Raw genomic sequence first — 22,720 nt, 5'->3', positions numbered from 1 at the left:
TCTGAGACCTTTGTCCTTTCATCTGCTGGCCATGTGCAAATGCACAATTTCCCTGTATTTATTAAATACTCTCCAGAGCATCAATATCACCCTTCCAACCTCCAGTTGGCTGGTCACCTTTAGGTCGTATCAGGGTTCATTAATTCAGTGCCTCTTTCACATTAGATAACCTTTAAATTTCTGAATCTGTCAATGAACAGCTGTGATTTTGCTCTTCCACATCAGTGTTAGCCGGCACCCCTGTTACTAACACTTAATGTTTGATAAGAAAATCATCTTTAAAGTTATTAATATCACAAGTATTACAGCATAATTTCAAGTTATAAGTCCATATGAATTTTTATTTATTTGGTCAGTGTGCTTCCATATAAGCTCAATTCATCAAGTTTTAATTGGCTCTCTTAACATAAGTTAAGTATTGTTTGTATCCCACCACTTATTGCCCCTGTGCTCTGTCCCATTTGGCCTGTTTTAAGAATGCCTTCTTGTCTGTAAAAACAAAATTTGATCTGTTAGGTCCGCTGACTCACAATCAAGACAATGTTTTATTTCAGAAATTTGAAACAACGTTGTTTTCTAGCAACCCGCTGACAGCCATATAAACAACACTCAAGACTTTACTTTATTCCAGTCTGGTTTCGATCTTAGGCATCATGTTTTCAGTGACATAAACATGTCTTCTTACGTAGGTGGTTTAAGATACCACAGATCACAGTGGAAGTCTCTGGGAGTGCCAAGCATTGGGTTTAGACACGCTAGACAGTTTTTATGCATCACCTGGTCCCAGCATATCTTACGCTGCTGCTCTTCTTTGTGGTTTATATCAATGCCACCACCTTGGAACCTATACCATTTTGTGCTTCCCCTGGTCAAATTACTAGCAAATTCAGATGTAGATCTTAACTATTTTGTAAAAAATATCTGATATTTTCACATTTCTAACTCTGGTGTTTAGCGCATACAAATACATTACAGGTTTTAAGTAGTTGCATAAAACATGGACTTTGTATGTGTTTTTTTTTTTTTTATTATTATTATTATTATTATTTTTCAAAATAAAGCACACTGGTCCTTTGTCCCCTTTAATCTCCTGGCAGTTTCATAATAAGGACTGGTTTTTATCCTATTACTGTTACTGTTACTGTTGCATTCAGTGAAAGTGGGTTGTGTGCGTTGTTGTTGTTGTTACCGAGAAAGATGTCACGATCTTCCTTTGACACCTCACATGCCTCACATGCCTGTTCAGTGTGTGTGTGTGGGAGGGGTTTCCTCGTGAGCTTGCCGAAGGGGTCGCTGTAGATTTTAGAGTCAAGCGCTTCCTGAACAGTCTCAGTCAAGAAAGAAAGTCACAGAGAGAAACCCGTGTGCATGGTGTGACTGACTGGAAGCTGCGCAGAGACGTCACAGGTAACAATTACTGGAAAATTGTCACAAAAGTGATTATAGCCATGCACACATGTGGGATGTAATACGTGATAGAATATAATATTTTTACCGGTGTGTTTATTTGTGCCATGTGTGCGCACCGCAGCATGAGCCAATGGAAACAAATCCAACTGCTGGAGAACAGGCTCCTGGAACATGTGGACTATCTGTATGATGATAACTTCCCCATGGACATCCGACAGGGCCTGGCCAGCTGGATCGAGTCCCAGGATTGGTGAGACAGTTAATGTGTGTGTGTGTGTGTGTGTGTGTGTGTGTGTGCGCGCGCGCGCGCGCGATGGCCATGACATCAGAAGAAATGTGTATGAAAAACGTATATCATAGAAAATAATACAAGCTAACGCCAATATATTATATAATATTTAAACTCTCATACTATCATAGGCTATAAGTACCACTGCTATGTCAGTATCAACACAGGTATACATTTTTTGTGTCTCAGACAGGAATTAAATCTGAGAGACACACAAAAAAGAAATCCAATCTCTTTGCTCTGTGACCTTTAAAGGACATCAGAGAACCCAAAACAGTTGATAAGTATGAGTGGTCAGTTGAGCCTTATCAACGCTCATGTTAGGGTTATGAAAACCATTCATCCATCCATCCATCTTCATCCAGTTATACGGCATTGGGTTGCGGAGCTTATGAGAATCTACTTGTCTTATTCTGCTGCTATTTTCTTTTTTGTGGTTTGGGCTGACAATCTCCTGAGAAATCGCCTGCTGTGTGTTTTCAGGGACACAGCAGCTAACGATGAGTCAGTGGCAGCTGTGCTCTTCACCAACCTGTTGTCCCAGTTGGAGAGGGTGCGCTCACAAGAGCAGAACTTCCTACAAAGACACAACATGAAAATCATACAGCAGCAGTTACAGGTGTGTCGTCCTATCTTTCATCCCTTCATGTCAGAGTCATGTCAACTTAAGAAATCACCTGATTTTCACCTGGGACTTTCCTGTCAATTTGCAGCATTTGGACTGATTTTGACCAAGATCACATACTCATACCCCCAAAACACTGATTTGATTACATAATCATATGGCATTCCATGAATACTACTTAAACTACAAATGTGCACTGTATGAGAAAACCGTATCTAAACAGAGAGTAAACAAATAAAGTGTGAAAGCAGAAAGATATGATTCGCTATCTTTCTACCACGCATTAGTATGAATCAAGTAGAAAGGAAAAAAGTGCTAAGGAGGAGGCTTAAGATCTAAATTTGTTCAAATGCAAATGACCACAAAACTACACAGAGGCAGGAAGCAAAGTTGTTTAAGTGTGTTAGAGGGGCCAAAAAGTAAATTGTGAACTCTCACTAAACACATCTGAATTGGAGAAGTAGTTTCATGGTGTATTATGATGTACTAACCAGGACAAGGAAGTAAAATATATCATCTGAACACTGAACCTATGGGTTGGTTTGAATATGCAATCGGTTTCTCTTATTGTGTTATTCTTTTACATAACCTGAGAGAATCGGTCTCTACTTTTCAGAGTTCAAATGAAGTGAGTACATACCATACTGAATTGTTTCTCATTTAACAATTATGCTTTTACTCCATGAAACAACTCTTAGTAGGTAAATAATAATGGAGATAGTAAAATAACAAGTATTTGTTAGCTCACACTTATGAAGACGGTTTGTCAGAGGGTGTCTTTCATGTCATACTTGTCCACTTATCGGTTTCTGCTTCATGGGTGGTGCTGGGGCCAGTCCCAGCTCACATTGAGCGAGGGTGGAGTACACCCTGGACAGATTGCCACTCCATTGCAGAACCAACACACAGAGACAGAGATGAGCAACCACTCACATTCACACCTACAGACAATTGCAGAATCACCAACTAACCTAAACATCCACGTCTTTGGATGGTGGCAAGAAACCCACACAATCACGGGAGAACAAGCAAACTTCGTACTAAAAGTGTAGAAAACCCACAGCCTTCTTGTTGAGGGGCAACAGCACTAACCATCATGCCGCCATGCTGCCCCTTCACCCACTGCTGATTTTCCAAAATAAACCACCCTTGTAACCATTGTTAAATTTTCCAAGAGACAAAGATTTTCTTTTTGAGGTAAACAACACTCCACACACACTATTTTACCACTGTCACATCATCATAGGCAATTTACAAATAATCGTGAAGCCAGGGTATTTGTTTAGTAAAGCCACCTCGTGTAGTAATGCTGCTCAGCTCATGATAGTGTAGATGCTGCTCCTGGAGATGTGACAGGATGTTTGGTTGAAGTCAGAGTTTGCTGATGTGAAAAGCCTCAGCAGTTCATTCTGGAAAAAGGCATACACCTTTGCAGAACACCCATGTGAGGCTTACACCACTGTTTCCTGTGTGTCTGAAAACGCATGTACATGTATGTGAGAAATGGTGACGCTTCTCAGAGGAAGTAGTCACTTTTGTGTGGTAAACAGGAGTGCTTGTGGCTTGATGTCTTTGTTTTTGTTGTTTTGACAGGGAAAATTGTATGTAAACTCCACAAGAAAGATTTAAATTTGAGCTGTGATTGAGACTCTCTTCTATTTACGTGTCTCATCACCCAGATTCAAGCAGAACGACTGAATGGGAAAACCCCTCTCTCTTTCTCTATCTGTCTGACCTTCACTAATCTTTATGGCACATTCAGTGAAGGGTTAGAGTGCTGTGGGTTGAACTGACAAATGATCATTACGTAAAGATTGTGAGGAGAGGTAAGCACCAAAAACGTCTCCAAAATTAGGAAAAGGAAAGCAAAGTAAGCTTGTAAATGGCAATTTCAGAAAGACCAAATTAAACCAATCTCCTGCTTGTCAGTCTTAAATGCAATGGTTGTTGCTGCAGTGAAAGTGTGTGTAGGTGTGTGTTGATGCATCCTTAGTCGTTATTCTGGCAAATGATGCTGATACATGTCAACTTAGTCACAGCTGGAGGCGAGAGAAGGTTTCCTCTTACCACAGCAGAATTTTCTGTACTTTTCTTCAAACTTTTTTTTTTTTTTTTTTGGTTTGTTTGGAGGCAGGAGTTTGCTTGAGGGGGAGTTTGTGACTGAAGAACCACCAAGGGAATATAAAACACTCATGTAGGTCAATATTTTCATACCATATTTGGTTTGGAAGCCACCTGTACTGAACTGCTGGTGCCACACCAACCTTTGTTAGTATTCAACAGGACATATAAAAGCATTTGGGGGCACTGTAAAGGAGTGGAAGGACAGGTTGCTAGTAATGGGAAATTCTACCTAGGATGTGAAAAGGTTGTATGGTTGCCCAAACACAGACTTTGAGGCACATTCCCAGAAAATATCTGCGGTATGAGATCACCCCTCAAATCAGTCTCTGATGGATGAGGCCACTGCATTGGGGCAGAGCTGATGTCTGTAGCATCATTATTATGTCACAAGGGTATTACAGTGGGAAAACCCTATGAAAAGATATAGTATGTGGTTGCATCATGGGGAATGTAGATTTCAGTGGGGGTTGAAGTTTGACCCATATCACTACGAACAATCTCAGGCCTCTAGTTTCTAAATCTTTTAAAATCCATCATATGTGTGTCTCCCTGCTCTAGAGAAATGCATAGTAATAATAATTATTATTTGATTCATCATTTCTGGTTTGTCCCTGTGAAATAATCCTAAACATAAAAAAAACCCCACACACATTTCAACACTATTTAATCTAGAAAGTCAATCAGCAAAACTTAATTGAATAAAACCAACTATTTTTTTCCCAAGCTTGCATAGTGTATATCAATAAATGAAATATAATCTGATTCATTGCAGGATTTAGCCATTTTTGAGGTAATTTAATCATAACTTTATTTATTTAACTTGCTCTGTAATATATAATTAGCATTTCCTGGTATCGTTCTCTGAGATCCAAATGTAAGCTTGAGTGTGTGCAGAAAAAGTTAAGCTCTGCTCCAAGCATATGTGCACACCTTTGACTTCATATGTCCTATTTTCATTTTCAGTATGCCCAGATAGTGAGAAGAAAAGGGACAAGTCTTCATATTTCTTTCCAGGGTATAGCTGAACTGATCTTCTGGCTGATTACCATTAAAAAAAAAAAAAAAGGCTGATGGACCTAAAGAACCAGGCTGTGCTGGGCAATGCCACAATACTATGGAAGCATCAATGACAAGATTTCCTAATTTATTTTGTGTGTTTGTGGCCTCACAGGTGAAGTACTCAGCCAACCCTGCCGTCATGGCCAGAGTCATCTCTAACTGCCTGAGGGAAGAGTTCCGTATCCTCTCCAGTGCTTGCATGCAGGAACAGGTTTGTCACAGTCTCCTTCACCGGGAAAGTCCCTCTGCTTCCTTAACAACAATCACTGCTGGTAAATCAGAACAGCTACCAGGAAGAGTGTGGACTTGAAAATAATTGAATACGTGGTATTTTGGAAACCTCAGCAGCCAAACTACACTGGCTGCACTGTCACTCTCTCACCTTGATCTTCATATGTTGCCATCCTTGACAGTAATTGGATTTATGATGAAGATGAGGTAATCCCTTATTGATCCCACTGGGTAAATCCGAATGCCAAAGCAGCACAAGGCAAGAGAGCAGGTGACAAGTAAAAATATTAAATAGGACACATAGGACAGGCGACAAAAGACGTTGAATAAGACAGAGACAGCAATAAGATAAAAACTGCTACAAAAACAGTGACAAAAGTTGCAGATAAAGTGACCAGAGAATAAATAGAGATCAGTCAGTTAGGTGAGAACTGTGCTGCTGTACAGTCCGATGGCAATGGGCATAAGGGAGCATCTGATGCATTCCATTCTGTACTAGGGTGGGATGAGCCGCTGGCCCAAGCCTTAATAGCACCTAATAGTATAATGCCAGTCTTCACCGGATGTTCTGAATATATCCATTATTCTAGAAGGTTTTTCTGCTCCATGCAGAACCACCTGAGAAGAGGCTGCTCCTTTACTCCTCTACAGATTGCTATTCCACTTCTGACCTCAACTGTGCTTTGTGTTTGGTGCTAATTAGCAAAGGCAATCATGCTAAATGCCAAACTAATTATTATGATTATGAACAAACTCATTATCTGTCAAATGTCGGCATGTATTTATTTTTACAGTTGGTGTGTCAGCATCCTAATATTGACATTTATCTCGTAGGTCTCACTGAGCCACCAGCATGGCTGTATAACACTTTTGACAGCACTAGTGACTCATTGGTCCTTTGATTATTATCACAAAAAGGTTCACGTAATACTGATCAATATGATTCAAAAACACAGTTGTTAAATGAATATTAAATTAAACAACATCTAAAAAGAACCTGTCTTAACAGGGTCCATTGGAGAAATCACTGCAGGACTCTGGTGCCTTTGAGAGGCAGAAGACCATGGACAACAGAGTCGGGATCATCAGAAGCAGTGTGCAGGTATCCAAAAAACTTTCATAGCTGGGGATGTCTGAACAAAAAAAAAATGTAACACGATGAAATGGATTCTTAAAAATTCGTCTGTGTCTAGTTGATGGACCAGGCTGTGAAATACATTGAGGACATGCAGGACGACTTTGATTTCCGTTATAAGACCCTACAGTCCCGAGGTGAGCCCTGCTGTAAGATGGACAAGCCTTTTAAAAAACTTCATTACCTAATTTAAAATACTGTTCTTTCTCACCAGTATGTAAAAAAATATGTATACCCATGAAGGCCTTAGAGTGTGTTCAAAAGTTTGTGTTTGTGTGTCAGAAACATCAGATAGGAACTCTGATATGATGAAACAGGAAGTAACAAGACTACAGGAAATGCTGAACAGACTCGACTTCAAAAGAAAGGTATGCATTTATGTGTGCTTAAATGTTTATGTCATCATGCAACTGCAAACCAACAAAAAAGTGAGTGTCCAAATTAAAACTTGCACTGTATGATTCACATCATATCTATCCTCAATATCCCCTGTTAGGAGATCTTGTCTAAGATTGATGATGTGATCAAGGAGATCGAAGACCTGGTGACTACTCAGCTCAACCCTGTGCTACATGACTGGAAGCGGAGGCAGCAAGTCGCCGCCATTGGTGGTCCACTACTCACCGGCCTGGAACAGCTGCAGAATTGGTAATGAGCATGCGTAAATGTCTGCTGAATTCTTTACTTACAATGTTTTATGGTAGTAAGGTATTTAGGTGACATACCAATGCTCACGCACACATCTATACAGTATAAAGATTTTCAGTGTTTGTGCATCATAGATATTAAGGGCTATAGGGATACTACCACAACATCCTTTGTCTCTAGTTGTACATTTTCAATGAATCACTAAAGCATTTTGTTAATTTAACACTGCCTGGGAAATGACCAGGGGCCTTATTTATAAAACTGCGATCGTTACTAAAAGTGTATGTACGCCTAAAAGCCAAAGTTTTATGAAAACATTCAGATTTCTAAAACCTTGTGTACGCACACCTGAAGCAAACTTTGCTTTATAAATCACAGACCTGACAACAAGTGAGCTCAGCTGTGTCGGCGTCACGTCATGCCCTGTGCGCGTGCATTTTTAACCATAAATGGTCAATGCAAAGCATCTAATGAATATAAAATAAGAATATGATACAAGTGTTATGTCATGTTGGAAACGATGGCAGATACAGGAAGAAAAAATTAAAAAAGAAATATTTCTGAGGCGGAATTGGAGACGCTTCTCAGTGAGGTGGAGGCCCGAAAAACCATCCTGTTTGGAGGTCACAGCACCGGAATCAAAAGCCAAAGGAAGTAAACCAATGCTCCTGACGACTGCAACTGCGGGGATGGGGACCCAGTGCTCCTGACCTGACGCCAATGCACACAGCTGGAGTCATTCTGGGTCGCCTGCGAGCGGTCGGGTACACACCGATACAGTCCTGCAGCTACAAAGGGAGACAGTGCAAGCAATCAACAGTTTGACAGAGGAGTTGAGACAAGTGAGAAATGTAATGGGTGAAATAGCAGAAATATTAAAAGGCAATGTGCAAAATGTAACCTTTAGATGTCTTTATACATGCTGGATGACATCCGGACGGAGTCTTGCACCCTGACAAGGTGACCCTGTTCATATCCCGCTTGTCTTGAAGGGGGGTCTGGCTCCGGGTAATAATGCTGGGGGGAATACCACTCCTCTGTGCCACATCGTGTATCAAGCCAAACGTTTTTATAATGTGGCACACTTTGGCAGGATGGGAAAGAAGCCTGCCCTAAGACTCATCTAAAGCGCGCCACCGGCACTTAAGGAGGCCGATGGCTGCTCCACTGCTGACCATGCACGGGCATGGACCTCATTGAAGACGGTTTCCTCTGCGCTTTGCACATTTAAAAACGGGGTGAGGACCTGCGTCTGCACCGGTATGGCGTGGTTCCGGCGCGCTGTCCTCTCTAATGCTCGACCCAGGTCAGCTCATTGATCCAAGACAGTCATCATCATGGGCCAATAAGTCGCTATGGTTCCTGAAGACAATCCCCCTCCTGATTCTGCCATTAGCATAGTCCTACAGCAGTGCCAGCAATGCCATGGTGCAGCATTACACACAGTGTGTTTATAGGTTTAATCAGTTCATGTTAACCCCCTGCCACCAAAAATATTCTGTAGACTGAAGTGTGTGAACATTAACATTTTCTTTATGCCTGGTTTGTCATGAAAAGCATAAAGTAGAGCTGACGAACTGAGGACAGGAAAAGTATAAAGTATAACGATTGTTAATGGCTTTGTTTTCCACACTTAGGATTTGATGATGTGTTCACAGTATCACAGGAAAATATTATGTTGTTTACACATGTTAGGCAGATGCTTTATGCCTTATATCTGACCTGCGCTCCGGGAGTGGACAATATGACAGTGAGACGGTGGTGATTGAGAAGGAATCTTGATTTAGATTTTTCAGTTAGATTCTAGAAGAGATCTTTCTGAAACAATTACTCAGTGCGTGGCTGCATTCCTGATAATGAAAACATACCAAGACATAATTTGATAAAATAAATTTACTTTATTTGAAGGGCTCTTCGCATATGTGAAAATGAACTGTTAGTAGTGCAGTTTCGGAAGGATGTTGCTGAGGGACTGGATAGAATAGACAAATCAGGACCTCCAGGAAAGTTGAAGCTGTGGTGTTTGGAGTTTGCAGTTTGGATTATTTCCCAGGTTGATATGGCTACTGTCAGTATATGACATTCCAATATCTGCTGCAGAGAAAATGGAAAGACTAGTAAGCTTTTACATTAGGAAGTGGCTCGGTGTTCCGATATGTTTAGGCAATGTGGCACTGTATGGGAAAGGCGTACTTCAGCTCCCAGTATCTAGTTTAGTGGAGGAGTTTAAATGTACTAAGGTTAGGACAGAGCTCCTGTTATCTGGGAGTATAGATGTGGTAGTTAGTAAGGTGGTTCCAAACCCAACCAAGGGGAGAAAATGGAATCCAAGAATGGCAGTGCAGGAAGCAAAACCAACTCTTGGGCATACAGAGATTATGGGTAATGTACAGATAGGCCGGGGAGGCTTGGGGCTTGGCCCAGGCAAACCAGTGTGGAGTAGAGCAGGTCCCAAAGAGAAGAGGAAGCTAGTTGTGGAGCAGATTTGCAGACAGGAGGAAATATTAAGGGGTGCGAGGGCAGTGACTCAGGCTAAGCAGGGGCAGTGGTTGAACTGGGAAGGTGTAGAGAAGAAAAAGCTTAGTTGGAAAGAGCTGTGGAGTATGGAGGAAAGTAGGATTAGATTTTTGATAGGGGCAACATATGATGTATTGCCAACTCCCCAGAACCTAAAACTCTGGGTTAATGGAGACCCGTTATGTTTGTTGTGTTCAGGTACTGCAACTCTAAAGCACATCTTGTCATGTTGTAAGGTTAGTCTGTCACAAGGACGGTATACGTGGCGACATAACCAGGTTTTAAAAAGTTTAGCTGCAGGCATTGACGATATACGGAGGCAGGCAAATTTAGAAGGGTCTAAGTCAAAGAGAGTGGCAATTCAGTTTGTTCAAGAAGGAGGGAAAGTTAATAAGATAACAAGGAGGCAAGGCAGCTCAGAGGATGCTAGGGACTGGGAGATGCAGGTAGATTTAGGAGGAAAGCTTGTTGTTCCCCAGCCTGTACAAAGTTAAGGCCTGATATAATTGTGTGGTCTTGGAGTAGAAAGAGAGTATATTTCATAGAGCTGACTGTGCCATGGGAGGATTCAGTTGAAGAAGCATATGAAAGGAAAAAGCTCAGGTATGCAGAGCTAGGTAAGGATGCTGAGCAGCGAGGGTGGAAGGTTAGGATTTGTCCAGTGGATGTAGAGGGTTTGTAGCCAGATCTGTTGTTGCTTTGTTTTTAGGAGGAAGGGCACAGAGTGAGAGGAAAAAAGTCAAGGAAATGTCAGATGAGACTTTAAGATCCAGTCAGTGGATTTGGGTTAGAAGAAGTAATAGCAGCTGGTCGCCCAGCAGGGGGAACTCTTAAACTAGATAGACTCTAGGGTGAAGCAGAGGAAGAAATCCAGGAAGAGGAAATGTATTTAAGTGGAGGGTGTGGCCTGTTTGAGACCAGGCAGTTAGTCCACGTGAGTTAGCCTGTATTGGTTTGATTTGGTTTGATTATTGGACTGTCCAGGTGAGTTTGTTTGCTGAATCTGCTAGTGTATCTCGTCCTCCACCTCCTGCACCGTCTATACTTTTCATTGCTCCCTACCCAAACCAGGTCTGTATCCAACCCTACTTTTCTCTCCACCTCTTCTATTTCTCCCCCCTACCCCAACCACGTCTGTATCCATCCCTACTTTTCTCTCCACCTCTTCTATTCCTCCCCCCCTACCCAAACCAGGTCTGTATCCATCCTTACTTTTCTCTCCACCTCTTCTATTTCTCCCCCCTACCCGAACCAGGTCTGTATCCATCCCTACTTTTCTCTCCACCTCTTCTATTTATCCCCCCTACCCGAACCAGGTCTGTATCCATCCCTACTTTTCTCTCCACCTCTTCTATTTCTCCCCCCTACCCAAACCAGGTCTGTATCCCCACCCTGCTTTCACTGGCGCAGTTGTTGAGAGGTCAGAGTAGTTGACAGTGGTGCTGTTTGAGATAGTTGTCTTTGTGTGAGGAGTGGTGATGGCTGGCATTAGGGGGGTGACCCTGGGACGCCAGTGATCACTGTCTAGCCTCCTGGAGGTGTCGTGGGACCAACTAGACAAAAAACTGGTGAAAGAAGGTTCCCACCTGATGACCCCAAAGACATGTTAGCTATCACTGCTCAGTGGTCTAGTTAGATATTATCTTCAGGGCGCATAAGGCAGGGCGAAAGTGTTTGTTGTTAGGGAGTTAGACACTGAGTCTGATCCATTTTCTTTGCCGCACAAGTTTCTGGCGCTTTTCGGCAAAGCCAAATATGTGAGGATGTTAAAGTCTCTTACTGAAGATCTCTTATCAGACCAAACCTTTTATATTTCCACTGATTTCATAGCATGTTCTGAGCAGTCAATGATAGCATGCTACCTGGGCATGGCCAACGTCAACATGACGGTATAGCCATCGTCTGAGTATCCATTAGCTGAAAACCTGTAGCTATGTAAGAAGCCACATTGACCTGATGGCATGACTTTGACGCTATCACAGCCAATGTAAAACAACTTCACAATTGACCGAAATCCATTTTTTGGTTGAAAGTGCAGTTAACATGCTGCTCAGATTTTTGTTGCACCTAGTTTTTTCCGATGTAAATTTTTGGGACAACTTCACCAACTTCCAAAAAGTACAAAGAGAGACAACTCTTTCAGCAGCACTGAAGTATGGCATGTTAACATGATGACAGCTCATCCCCAGTCAGTCTGACTTCAGATATAAAACATGAAATAAGCACCAAGCCTCTCTCTCAGCTCCCTCGTTATTGTCTCTCCTGTCCCTCCTCAGGTTTACTCTCATAGCCCAGAGTCTCTTCCAGATCAAGCGACAGCTGGACAAATTGGGGGAGCTGGTTGTGAAGGTCACATATGAGAATGACCCAATCCCGCTGCAGAAACCTCAGATGGAGGAGCGGGTGAAATTCCTCATCTATCATCTCATCAAGAGGTACTTAAAACTGCACACAATCCCACACAGGCAATGAAACACAACCAATAAAAGCTCCCATGGGAAGTCACCTGCATTCTATATTGTCATAGCATCAAAATATAAGAGCTTTTTAGCAGTCATTTGACTGGACGCAGGGGGATTAGCACAAATGAGCAATGATGACTTCCTCCTTCACCTATGGCACCGTAAACAGCAGAAAGACACTAGAAAAGTTTTCAATACAGAACAAACACAAATGGCTGTGTCACTCAGACAGTAAGTTGGCCTTGATGTAAATTATTTTTATATGTTTCTTTGCAATGTGACTTTTCATTGCATATACACTTTCTTTTTTTATACTTTTCATCTCTATTTTTGTGATTTGTCTATTTAGTGGGTACTTTGAGCCTTTTGTCCACATTTAATTTCTTGGGACATTGAGATAGGGTCTAATTAATAACCACATCTCATGTATTGCTGTTGTTGTATGTGTTTTATATGTACCTGCATATTTTTAACTCTGCTCATACCTCTTTTTTTTTTTTATAAAAGTTGTCTTTTTTGAAAATATCAAGTTGCCACATATTCAGGTAACACCACAAACAATAACCCTAACCCTAACCAACAGGAATTGGAATTGTCCATTTCTCTTTGTCTTTATCCTGTTACTACAATAAACTCAGACATACCGCTTCTCAATCTTGCCTGGGGCCTTTCTCGTTGCGTTTGTATGTTTTCCCACCCACCTCATCTGACAGACATGCAGGTTTAGGTTAACTATGTCTGTGATGGTTGTTTGTCTCTATATGTTTTTTTCTTATGTTTTCTCAGGAGTGAAATGTATTAAGCAGTCATGTACTCACTTTGTCAAATCTCGCACATGGACTTATTGCCCCACATTAAAGAAGCCAACTGTTTACCTGTGAGCACAGGAACTGGTTTGTTCTGTTATGATAAATAAGCAGCGTGGCATCCACCACTGCTTCTGTCTGCTGAAAACCATCAGTGAAATGAGTTCTGCTTTGTTCTCAGCTCATTTGTGGTGGAGAAACAGCCATGCATGCCTACACATCCACAGAAACCACTCATCATCAAGACTGGAGTACAATTCACCACCAAAGTCAGGTATCTTGATGTTTTCTCTTTTTTGTTCAGTTACATCTGACATTTGTTAATCTTTTTTATTTTTTATTTAATTTTTTTTTTTTACACTGTACATTAAATTTTTATTGCTTGATAAAAGCTGAGGAGTGATGTTGGCTGAGAATTTGGTTGAGCATGTTTTCTCTTCCTGATTCCTCCCAGACTGCTGGTCAAACTTCCAGAGGTGGATTATCAGCTGAAAGTGAAAACAACATTTGATAAGTGAGATTTTAGAATTTTTGATTTTACGTCACATATGAAAAATCAATCTGTAATGTTTAAGTAATGTCCTGTAGATGAATGTGGGTTAGCACAAATTTTTATTTTTGTGTGTATTTGTGTGCCTACAGAGACCTCCCCCCTGGCAGAGTGTGAGTACATCTCAAAACAGGATGTTCGACCAGTGTTTAATTTTAGCACAGATAGAAGCAGTGTTTGAAGAACAACACACTACACCAGATTAGAGACATGTGTTTCGACATGCTGTCGTACTGCAGTTAGGACTATAAGTTTTATGAATCTACAGAATCTTCAAGAAATTGGGAAAATAGCTGAAATCCCTCCTTTTGTGCAGGGGGATTTAGTTTACTTTAGACATTCACAGATCAATAAATTTCTCTTTAACTTGCTTTCAAAATCAAAGTTGTCCATTTTTGGTTTCTTGAACTATTTTGCCATAATTGAAAATTAACACACTCATTTATGGGTTAGAGAGGTATCCTTCTCAAACCACGGCCTGTTTAAAGTCTTAATAACTGAGGGCTAACATCTGTGTAAGTAATCTGAAATAGTTTCATATTTTGCTCTTGGTAAAATAATTGTTTTCACATTTATGCTGCTTCCATGCTGCACAGTTTCACCTGAGTGGAATCTGCTTTTGTTTTTTGTTTTTTTGGGGGGTGGTTTTTGTGTCTTTTCTTCTCAGTAGTCGTCAGTTTTTCATCCTGACCAACAACACTAAAGCTATGGATATTGAGGACTACTCCAATGGCTGCCTCTCAGTGGATTTCAGACATCTGGTAACACAACCCACTCATTGAATATATTCATGCTTATGTATTATTTGCCAACCTGGAGCAAGAGCAGTTTTTTCCATTGACTTCAGTCCACCTCTTAGTAGCCTTCATACAGTTACATCTGGCACAAAACATTAACCAGCTTTACTGGACATCTTTTGTGTGTTTTAAGCCAAGTGACACTAAGTTTGTATCTTACAGCAGTTGAAAGAGAAGAAATATATCAATGGCACAAAGGGGAACGAGGTAGGACATACAGATGAGCAAAGAGCTCTCTCCCAACTGGTATGGTATCAAAAGAGCTCTTCTCCCCCCTCTGGCGATAAGAATAATTACACAAACATGTACAATAAAAGAAATGTCATAGTTCCAAGGTAGAAAATCATCAATCAGGTATAATGTTACAGCTACGTATTCTAAGGCCAGTATTTCACATAATAGAAATATCTTTATGGCCCTTCTTCTGAATACAGTTTCTTTTAAATCAGAAACTTTTTTTTACATTTTTTTTCCCCCCCACTAAACCCCAGCTCCTTCTTCCTGCTTATGTTGTATGTCTGTCTACTTTAAGGATGAACAAAAAACTTTGACAAAGAGCTGCATGCTTTTTAATGTCCCTCTACCAAGGAAGTACAATATGCTGAAAGTTCCTCCCCACATATTTCATATCAGGAACATTCAGCATTTTGCATTGTTTCAAAGAACAATTAAGTTGTTGTCTGAGAGCTTATCTGAATAAATGTGAACAATAATGATAATGTTTGTAAGCGCTGAAGGGTGTCTACATGTTTTGCAGAGTCTCCTCTCTGTGACAGAGGAACTACACTCGCTAAGTTTTGAGGCCTGCTTAACAGTTCAGGGGCTCACCATTGATCTGGAGGTAAGAGGCAACATTGATTTGACTGGATGACTGGCTATCTGTTATTGTAGATGTGCAATTATTGTCTGTGTGAAATATTTCAGACATGTTCACTGCCACTGGTGGTCATTTCCAATGTAAGCCAGCTGCCTGGAGGCTGGGCCTCTGTCATGTGGTATAATCTTCTGACTGATGAGCCGAGGGTGAGCCAATGCAAAATTAACCATCAGCTGCTAGTTTAAGACCTGTCTGATATGCAGCCTCGTACAACTGTTTTAGATGGCCTGAATTTGTATTATACCAAAATATTACCACTTTCCACTTTCATACCCTTCACAGAACTTGGCATTCTTTGGAAACCCACCTCGGGCCAACTGGAGCCAGCTCTCTGAGGTCCTAAGCTGGCAGTTCTCCACCTTTGCTGGTCGGGGCCTCAACAAAGAGCAGCTGACCATGTTGGGAGAAAAGCTTATTGGTATGTTGATCCCTGAAATCTGTTTGATTTTGAGTCAGTATCTGGTATCTGTAAATGGGCATCTGTCATTTAGACTACACGGACACTACATTGGGTTGAGTCACTTTTTATTTATCTTTGTAGGTCAGCACGCCTCCTGTAGTGACTATCAAGTCTCGTGGTCAAAGTTCTCCAAGGTAAGAATTAAGTTATCACATACACTACTATGTATGTGGTAAATATAAAAATGCAGCCAACTGTAAGATGATTAGCGACCTTTGTGTCTCTTTCTCTGTGTTGTTTTTCAAGGAGAATATTCCTGGGAAGCCCTTCAGTTTCTGGATGTGGCTGGATTCCATCCTGGAACTCATCAAAAAACATTTGCTGCCAGTCTGGAATGAAAAGTAAGCCAATGTTATCCAGTTATCTAAGAAGAGAAGCACTCTCTTAGGACACTTACTGTAGCTTTTCTGGGGGGATCCAAAGGCAGTCCCAGGCCTGCAGAGAGACATAGTCCTTCCAGATTGTTCTAGATTTTCCCCCAGGCCTCATTTGGCCTCTTGTATCTGGGATCTTGTCCTTTTGGTCATGACCATAGGTGAGGTGAACTGAGAGCTTTGCCTTTCAGCTCAGCTTCTTCCTCAGTTATCCAGTCAGTCTAGCATATATCCCTGAACTTCCTCAGCGAGGTTTTTCCTTTGGTAATGAGCACATCATTTAAATAGATTTTAAATTCAGTTGTCCACTTCTTGCAATGCCTCTCTTAAGTATAAACCCTTGTTTCTTTCCTTTCCTTTTTTTTCATATCATTCAAGATAATAATTTTATTTGCTCTTTTACCAAGAGTTAGATATACTGATTGATTGGCTCTGTTAATTGTTTCCCGGCTGTCTGCTAAGCAAAGCTAATGTGTCTTCGCAGTAACTTCATATTTAACATACAGATATCAGAGTGGTGTCAGTCTTTTCATCTAACTTAGTTGGTTAGATGTTTTGTGGGAATATGTTTGATTCCAAAAATGTTAATGTATTTATTTATTTTTTAGGTTGTTAGTTAGGTTGTATTTTCAGACCAGGGACATTTAACGTTCTGATTAAAAAATATGTTAAAAGTAACATGTTGATTCATTCTCTTAACATTAAATTACTTTTTCATGGAAGTCACAGGCTCATTAAATTACTTATCCTATGTAATGTACACTGTACATTACATAGCACTTAAAACATGTTCAGACGTCAGGTGCCTTGACGTTGGCTTCAATCTCACTAGCTTTCTCACTAGCAGTCGGCTGATCTTCCAAATGGGGAAAGTTAACAGTTGAAGGCTATAATATGACAAAAAGAGACAGAGGTGCATAATATGAAACATCTTTGTTTTCAGCTACATCATGGGTTTCGTCAGTAAAGAGATGGAGCGCATTCTGCTGAAGGACAGAGAGCCAGGAACCTTCCTTTTAAGATTCAGTGAGAGCCACCTTGGAGGAATCACTTTTACCTGGGTGGAGCGCAGTGACAACGGTGAGCTCCCTCTGACACTTCCAACAGATCAATTATGCTGGTTTGTAACAAGTGACTGTGGGTTGCCTAAATGGCACTTAGGTCTGTACAAATCATGTTTGTTTGTTTATGTTTAGCTGTAAAGAGAAGTGAAAGTCACCTCAGAAAAGAGATGACATCATGCACAGAATGCTGTATTGATAATTCATCCTTCCTCCTTGATTTATCAGGGTTCAGTAAACATCTTTGGGATAAGAGATCCAGGCGTCCAGCACAGGTTATTCAACAGGGAAACCTCAACATCAGTACTAAAGATTTTCTGTGTAATGAGTTTTTAGATCACTTCTCTCTTTGGATGTCTTAGTGAGTTTTAGGCCACCGTCATTGCAGGCTCTTAGGGAAGCGCACATCAAAACTGGATAAGAAGCAATGCAGTTAATTTGTCCTGTACTGCTGGCCATTATCACTCCACATGTACCAGTTCTTTCTAAAGCTGTTTGTGTTCAACAACTGTTGGAGGGACCTGAGAGGTGCACTACAAAGTGAGATTAGTGCCTTAGTGAGCTATGTTGAGCCTAATGCCAAGTTTTCTCATGTCACAAAGGCGGCTCTCTTTTAAGCGGGCTGTATCACCGGGGTAACTTGATTTCCAGCTTTTTTTCTGATTATCCAGCTCTAGATTCCTTCTATAGAGAGCCCTAACATTGTCTGCTCCAACCTGTATTATTAGGTCATTGAGGTGTTCATGTAAGAGCACATGACGACTTTGGCAGTTACCTCTGTGTGGGGGCCAACAAAGGGGTGTGCTGGCAGCTTGAGCAACACTAATGTGTCTCCTTAAACTGTAAAATAGACCTTTCTCATACATACCCTGGACAAAAACATGCTGCTGGGAGCTGCCAGCACCAGGGTCGCCCTTCATTGTTGACAAGGGCCAGCTCATCTGAGGCCGTGTAATCTGCTGGAGCAGGCCCCTCCAGTCTTTTGCCTCTAATTTTTCTTTTTGTTTGCTTACAATAATATTAATGTGTTATGCAGTGTATCATCCACATTTCACTAATAGATGGATAAATGCACAGCAAATACATATCACTTTGGATTATATTTTTGTCTTGGTCCAGATTTGCCCTGCTGGCACTGCAACACTATCACTGCAATAGAATACCAATTAGAAAATTGCTTAAAGTTGATCACAAATAAGACAAATCAAATTAATTTCACTTTGATTTGGCCCTAATCTAAGTGATTTCCATATTCCTATATTAACTTGCACGATCTGAAATTTTTTGTCAGGCTTCCTCTCTTGCCTTGTTTGTAGAAACACTGTTGCTTTTAGCTGTTATCGGTCTGAACTCTTCATAGCTCTCCATTATAATCTGCTCCTCTTGACTGAAATATACGACACGTAATCTGACAATTTTTCTGTGGAAATGGCATCTAAACGCCCCTTTTTTATGTGAACGCGCACAGAGCCTGACAAGACAAGCCTGGGTCCTCAAAATCAAGTTGATTACCACCGTTGTGATACTCGCCAGCTCACCCAGCTCACTCTGAGCTTCCTTCGCAGTATACCCATCTGGTCTCGATCCCACAGAAACTAATAAAACATCACGCCAATTTCCAAATGGATCGACAGTGGTTTAAAGTAATAAGCAATTCTTACTGGCACTTAATATCAAGGTCTCTGAGAAGTTGCAATCTTATTTTAAGTTATACAGAATTTAACCTCTGCATAAGAGTCATGAATGATTTACTGCTCGCTGCAGACTAAGTTGTGTACTAACACACAGCCGCATTTGATTCTGTTGACCACTTCATCCTTGTTGAACAAATCAGTGGGCGAGTGTAACTGGAACTGATACTCTAAATCTGTTTGTGAATGTATCTCTTTAGCTCTTCAGACTGTAATACCTGGATCAACCCTGGGACATAATTATTTTTACCCTGCATGTTTTACCAGTGGGACAAATAATCTGTCACATCTTCATGGAAATCCACCCTACCACTGCATGGCTATCTGTATGACATAACAAAGTGAAAAGATAGTCAAAAAAAACAGGTTCAGCCAACACTCACATCCTGAGCTCCCAACACCAAGTCACACACAAACACTGTGACTCAAGCCTACAGTAACATTTAAAGAGATGAGTCCAGTTGTGTTTTTGTCCAGTAAGGAATCGTTTCAAGATTAGATCACATAAGTATTTTTGAAACACAAACAAAATTTCTCTTGCTCTTAAACCCTACTCCCACTATGACTACAGGATAATGCTTTGTAATGGTTAGTTGTCAGAAATTACGAAGGCTAGACTAAACATTTTAGAATCCATTTTAAAGTATTACATTTTAATTGCCTTAGTGCTTAGTCAAGGAGTCACCATAACAGAATAAATTAGTGACATGCTTACAGTCTACTCTCTGAAAAGGCCAAAAATAACCAAGACAAAACACTGCAAAGTTTTGTTTGTATGTATATTTGTTGAAATGTGTATATTTATGTATTTTCATATATATAAACTAATCTTTTATTATTTACCCTTTAAAATTGCCCGTATTTGTTATGTTTAGAATTTTTCTCACTTTTAACACCTACCCTTTGCTCAATGCTTTAAATGTGCTTTACATCTACAATTATTGTTATTACATCAGGTGAAGTGAAGTTCCATTCTGTGGAACCGTACACTAAAAATCGACTTAGTGCTCTACCATTTGCTGACATCATACGAGACTACAAAATGATCTCAGATGGCTTTGTCCCAGAGAACCCCCTCAAGTTCCTCTATCCCGACATCCCCAAAGATGACGCCTTTGGTCCACTTTACAACAGCCAGCCTAGCAAAGGCAAGGATGCAAAACCATTCCCTGATTAAATACTTTAATGTTTTGAATTTACAAGTTGACTAGTTTGTGGATTGCAACACTAATCTTGCTGATGTCTGTTATATTTCTAGTCCATCCATACATACCATCTACCCTGATCCCCATCTCGCAAATGCTGTAAGTTTATTATTATTCTTCTAATATTGTGTAATATTAATACATGAGACCTTAGCCAGACCAATTTGTATTTATTTTAGAGAACTTTTTTCATACTCATACTCTAACATTTAATTGTAAATGTTTGTCACATTGTTTATTTTGCTGACGAATCTTACATGATGATTTATTTGAGTTTCCACAGTTAAAAAAAGCTGTTCCTTCAACTATATAATCTCCTTTTCTCTTATATCCCAGCCCTAATTCAAATACCACACCACCTTCTTGTCAGTCTCTTGAGCCCCCAATGACTCCTGGGGAGTTTGATATGCTCAATGAACAACTGTGCTTCGACATAGAAACGGTAAGTTTGCATGCTTTAACACCTGGTGAAGTGCACCACTTCTGTTTTTAAAAAGCAATCTTGGGTCATGAGTTCATAAATTCATGATCCCATGAAAAGATTAAAAACAACAATGGACTGGTTCAACTATCGATTAAAGCTTCCCATATGTTATTCCTCTGCGCTCTCGAGTCTCATTGTTCTCCATAAATCAGCAAAAACACTTGTCATGGGTGACATGTGGTGTGAGTTCCCACATTAGCTCATTAGTAGCATAATTATTCTGGTATTTCTCTCCACTTTTCACATTAGTTTAGCATTAAAATGCATGTAGGACTGGACTGTGCAATGCTTGTCATTGTATATGTTCATTAGATTGTGAGAATCTGTAACAGTGTCGTGTTTGTTTGCTTCATGCAATTAATATTTCTAAGTGTTTTAGAATCATGAAATGTTGCATTATTTAATTGACATAATTAATTAAATCATTTCATTATACATTGTCAAATCATCAAATTAATCAATTAATTAATTGGCATTACCTCCTCTGAAAAGCAGGTACTAAATCTAAATAAATACTCAAATGTTTCCATGTAGAGAAGTGTTCAATTTTTATAGCTGCTGATGTTGTCTTCTTGCTTTACAGATGAGTTCTCCATATTCAGACTAAATGATGAAATGTGTGACGTTTAGCTCAAAGGTTCCTCAAATCCTTCCCGACAAAGCTTGGTTACTGATGTGAAACCTGCCTTCAGTCTACATCCACATTTTGATGACCACAAAGTGCTCTGCTTCATTAAATGGGGGTTTTTGAGATGCGATTCAATTCATTACTTGTGTTTTTTTTTTTTTTTTTTACATTTATTATTCTTCAATGAATCTTTATGCCAATCCTTTACTTTCAATATCAAGCTGGTTTTGAGTTTACAATTTTGTACCCATTGAAGGAGTTTTTATAAGGCCAATATTATATATAAAACAAATGTTTTGACTTTGACTGCTGTGTACTATGTCAGACATTAGCCTGTGACTTTTAAGTATCAAGGACACCTCTCCGTGTTATTCAATTGCTACAGGCCTGTTTATCATTACAATGTTTGGATTTCACCTGCACATAACAACCATTCATTCTTTCACCCATTCTGTGACAATCAGCTCAACTGCTGCCCACTAACTATGAAGAAACATGGCGACAATATCAGATAACTAGTGCGGCCAAGTCATTTTCATGGGAAGTTACTAAAAGTTACTAATTGACGTGATCCCATTGCGTGATTATGTTATGACGTGATGATGAAACTGCGTCATTATGTATTGACGCCATAGACGTAGACGACGCATGGAGCGGGATTGGCCGCTGCTGCGATACGTCAACGTCGCCGCCATATTGGAGGAGGCAAGGCTGCGCTGTAAATTAATACAAGTAAATGGACTTAATTTCATAAAGCACCTTTCTGACAACCGACACACACACAGGGAGAGAAATGTTGACCACTGCCTTACAAGGTGCTCAAATTTATTTTTCTTACTATCCATTTATTGTTTTTTGTTAATGCACAAATAAAACAATTTATTTCATACAGCCGAATTTGTCGTTCACTAAGGAGGAGAGCTGGACGGAGCTGAGAAGACACAGAATAAGTCACTACAGGTCTCGCCGATGAAACCTAAGCTCAAACTTTTCATTAAATCTTGGGGTTGCTCATTGGGGGGTGGTCTGTTTGCCAAGTGTCTCCAATGAAAAGCTCCCTGGCCAATTTGATCAGAGAGAAACTTCTTTTTTTTTTTTTTTCGTTTTCCTTAGAGCAGCTGTGGGTTTTCTCTATTTTTTACTATGGTATTGATGAGCCAACAATGAGCAGATGTGCTCTTGCAAGTGAGAGGGAAAGGAGAAACACAAAGAGGCATTCAATTGAAATAAAGGCTTTAAAAGAGAAAATTAAGAAGCTAACAAAAACAGAAACAGGTTGAGAAAGCT

General features: G+C 40.3%; 1 protein-coding gene across 2 annotated transcripts; it reads left to right on the top strand.

Moving 5' to 3' along the window:
- The first annotated feature begins 1,337 nt into the window (after window positions 1-1,337).
- LOC115061456 (signal transducer and activator of transcription 4) lies at window positions 1,338-22,322 on the top strand. 2 transcript variants are annotated; one of them, XM_029529779.1, is made up of 24 exons: window positions 1,338-1,407; window positions 1,532-1,660; window positions 2,183-2,318; window positions 5,620-5,718; window positions 6,748-6,840; window positions 6,932-7,010; window positions 7,156-7,241; window positions 7,370-7,521; window positions 12,315-12,473; window positions 13,488-13,580; window positions 13,761-13,820; window positions 13,949-13,969; window positions 14,527-14,617; window positions 14,816-14,860; window positions 15,411-15,494; window positions 15,578-15,676; window positions 15,813-15,948; window positions 16,072-16,124; window positions 16,237-16,331; window positions 17,308-17,444; window positions 20,073-20,264; window positions 20,375-20,420; window positions 20,658-20,763; window positions 21,389-22,322. In XM_029529779.1, the coding sequence occupies exons 2-24, from the start codon at window positions 1,533-1,535 to the stop codon at window positions 21,410-21,412; spliced, it is 2,214 nt and encodes a 737-aa protein (XP_029385639.1). In that variant the 5' UTR covers window positions 1,338-1,407; window position 1,532; the 3' UTR covers window positions 21,413-22,322. The 2 variants fall into 2 exon arrangements, with proteins under 2 accessions (XP_029385639.1, XP_029385638.1); XM_029529778.1 differs by having other exon boundaries at window positions 14,524-14,617.
- The last annotated feature ends 398 nt before the right edge of the window (window positions 22,323-22,720 follow it).

This window comes from Echeneis naucrates, chromosome 21, assembly GCF_900963305.1.
Source record: "Echeneis naucrates chromosome 21, fEcheNa1.1, whole genome shotgun sequence".
Taxonomy (NCBI): domain Eukaryota; kingdom Metazoa; phylum Chordata; class Actinopteri; order Carangiformes; family Echeneidae; genus Echeneis; species Echeneis naucrates.
The sequence above is the reverse complement of the archived record's forward strand: the minus strand, read 5'-3'. Positions and strand labels throughout refer to the sequence as shown.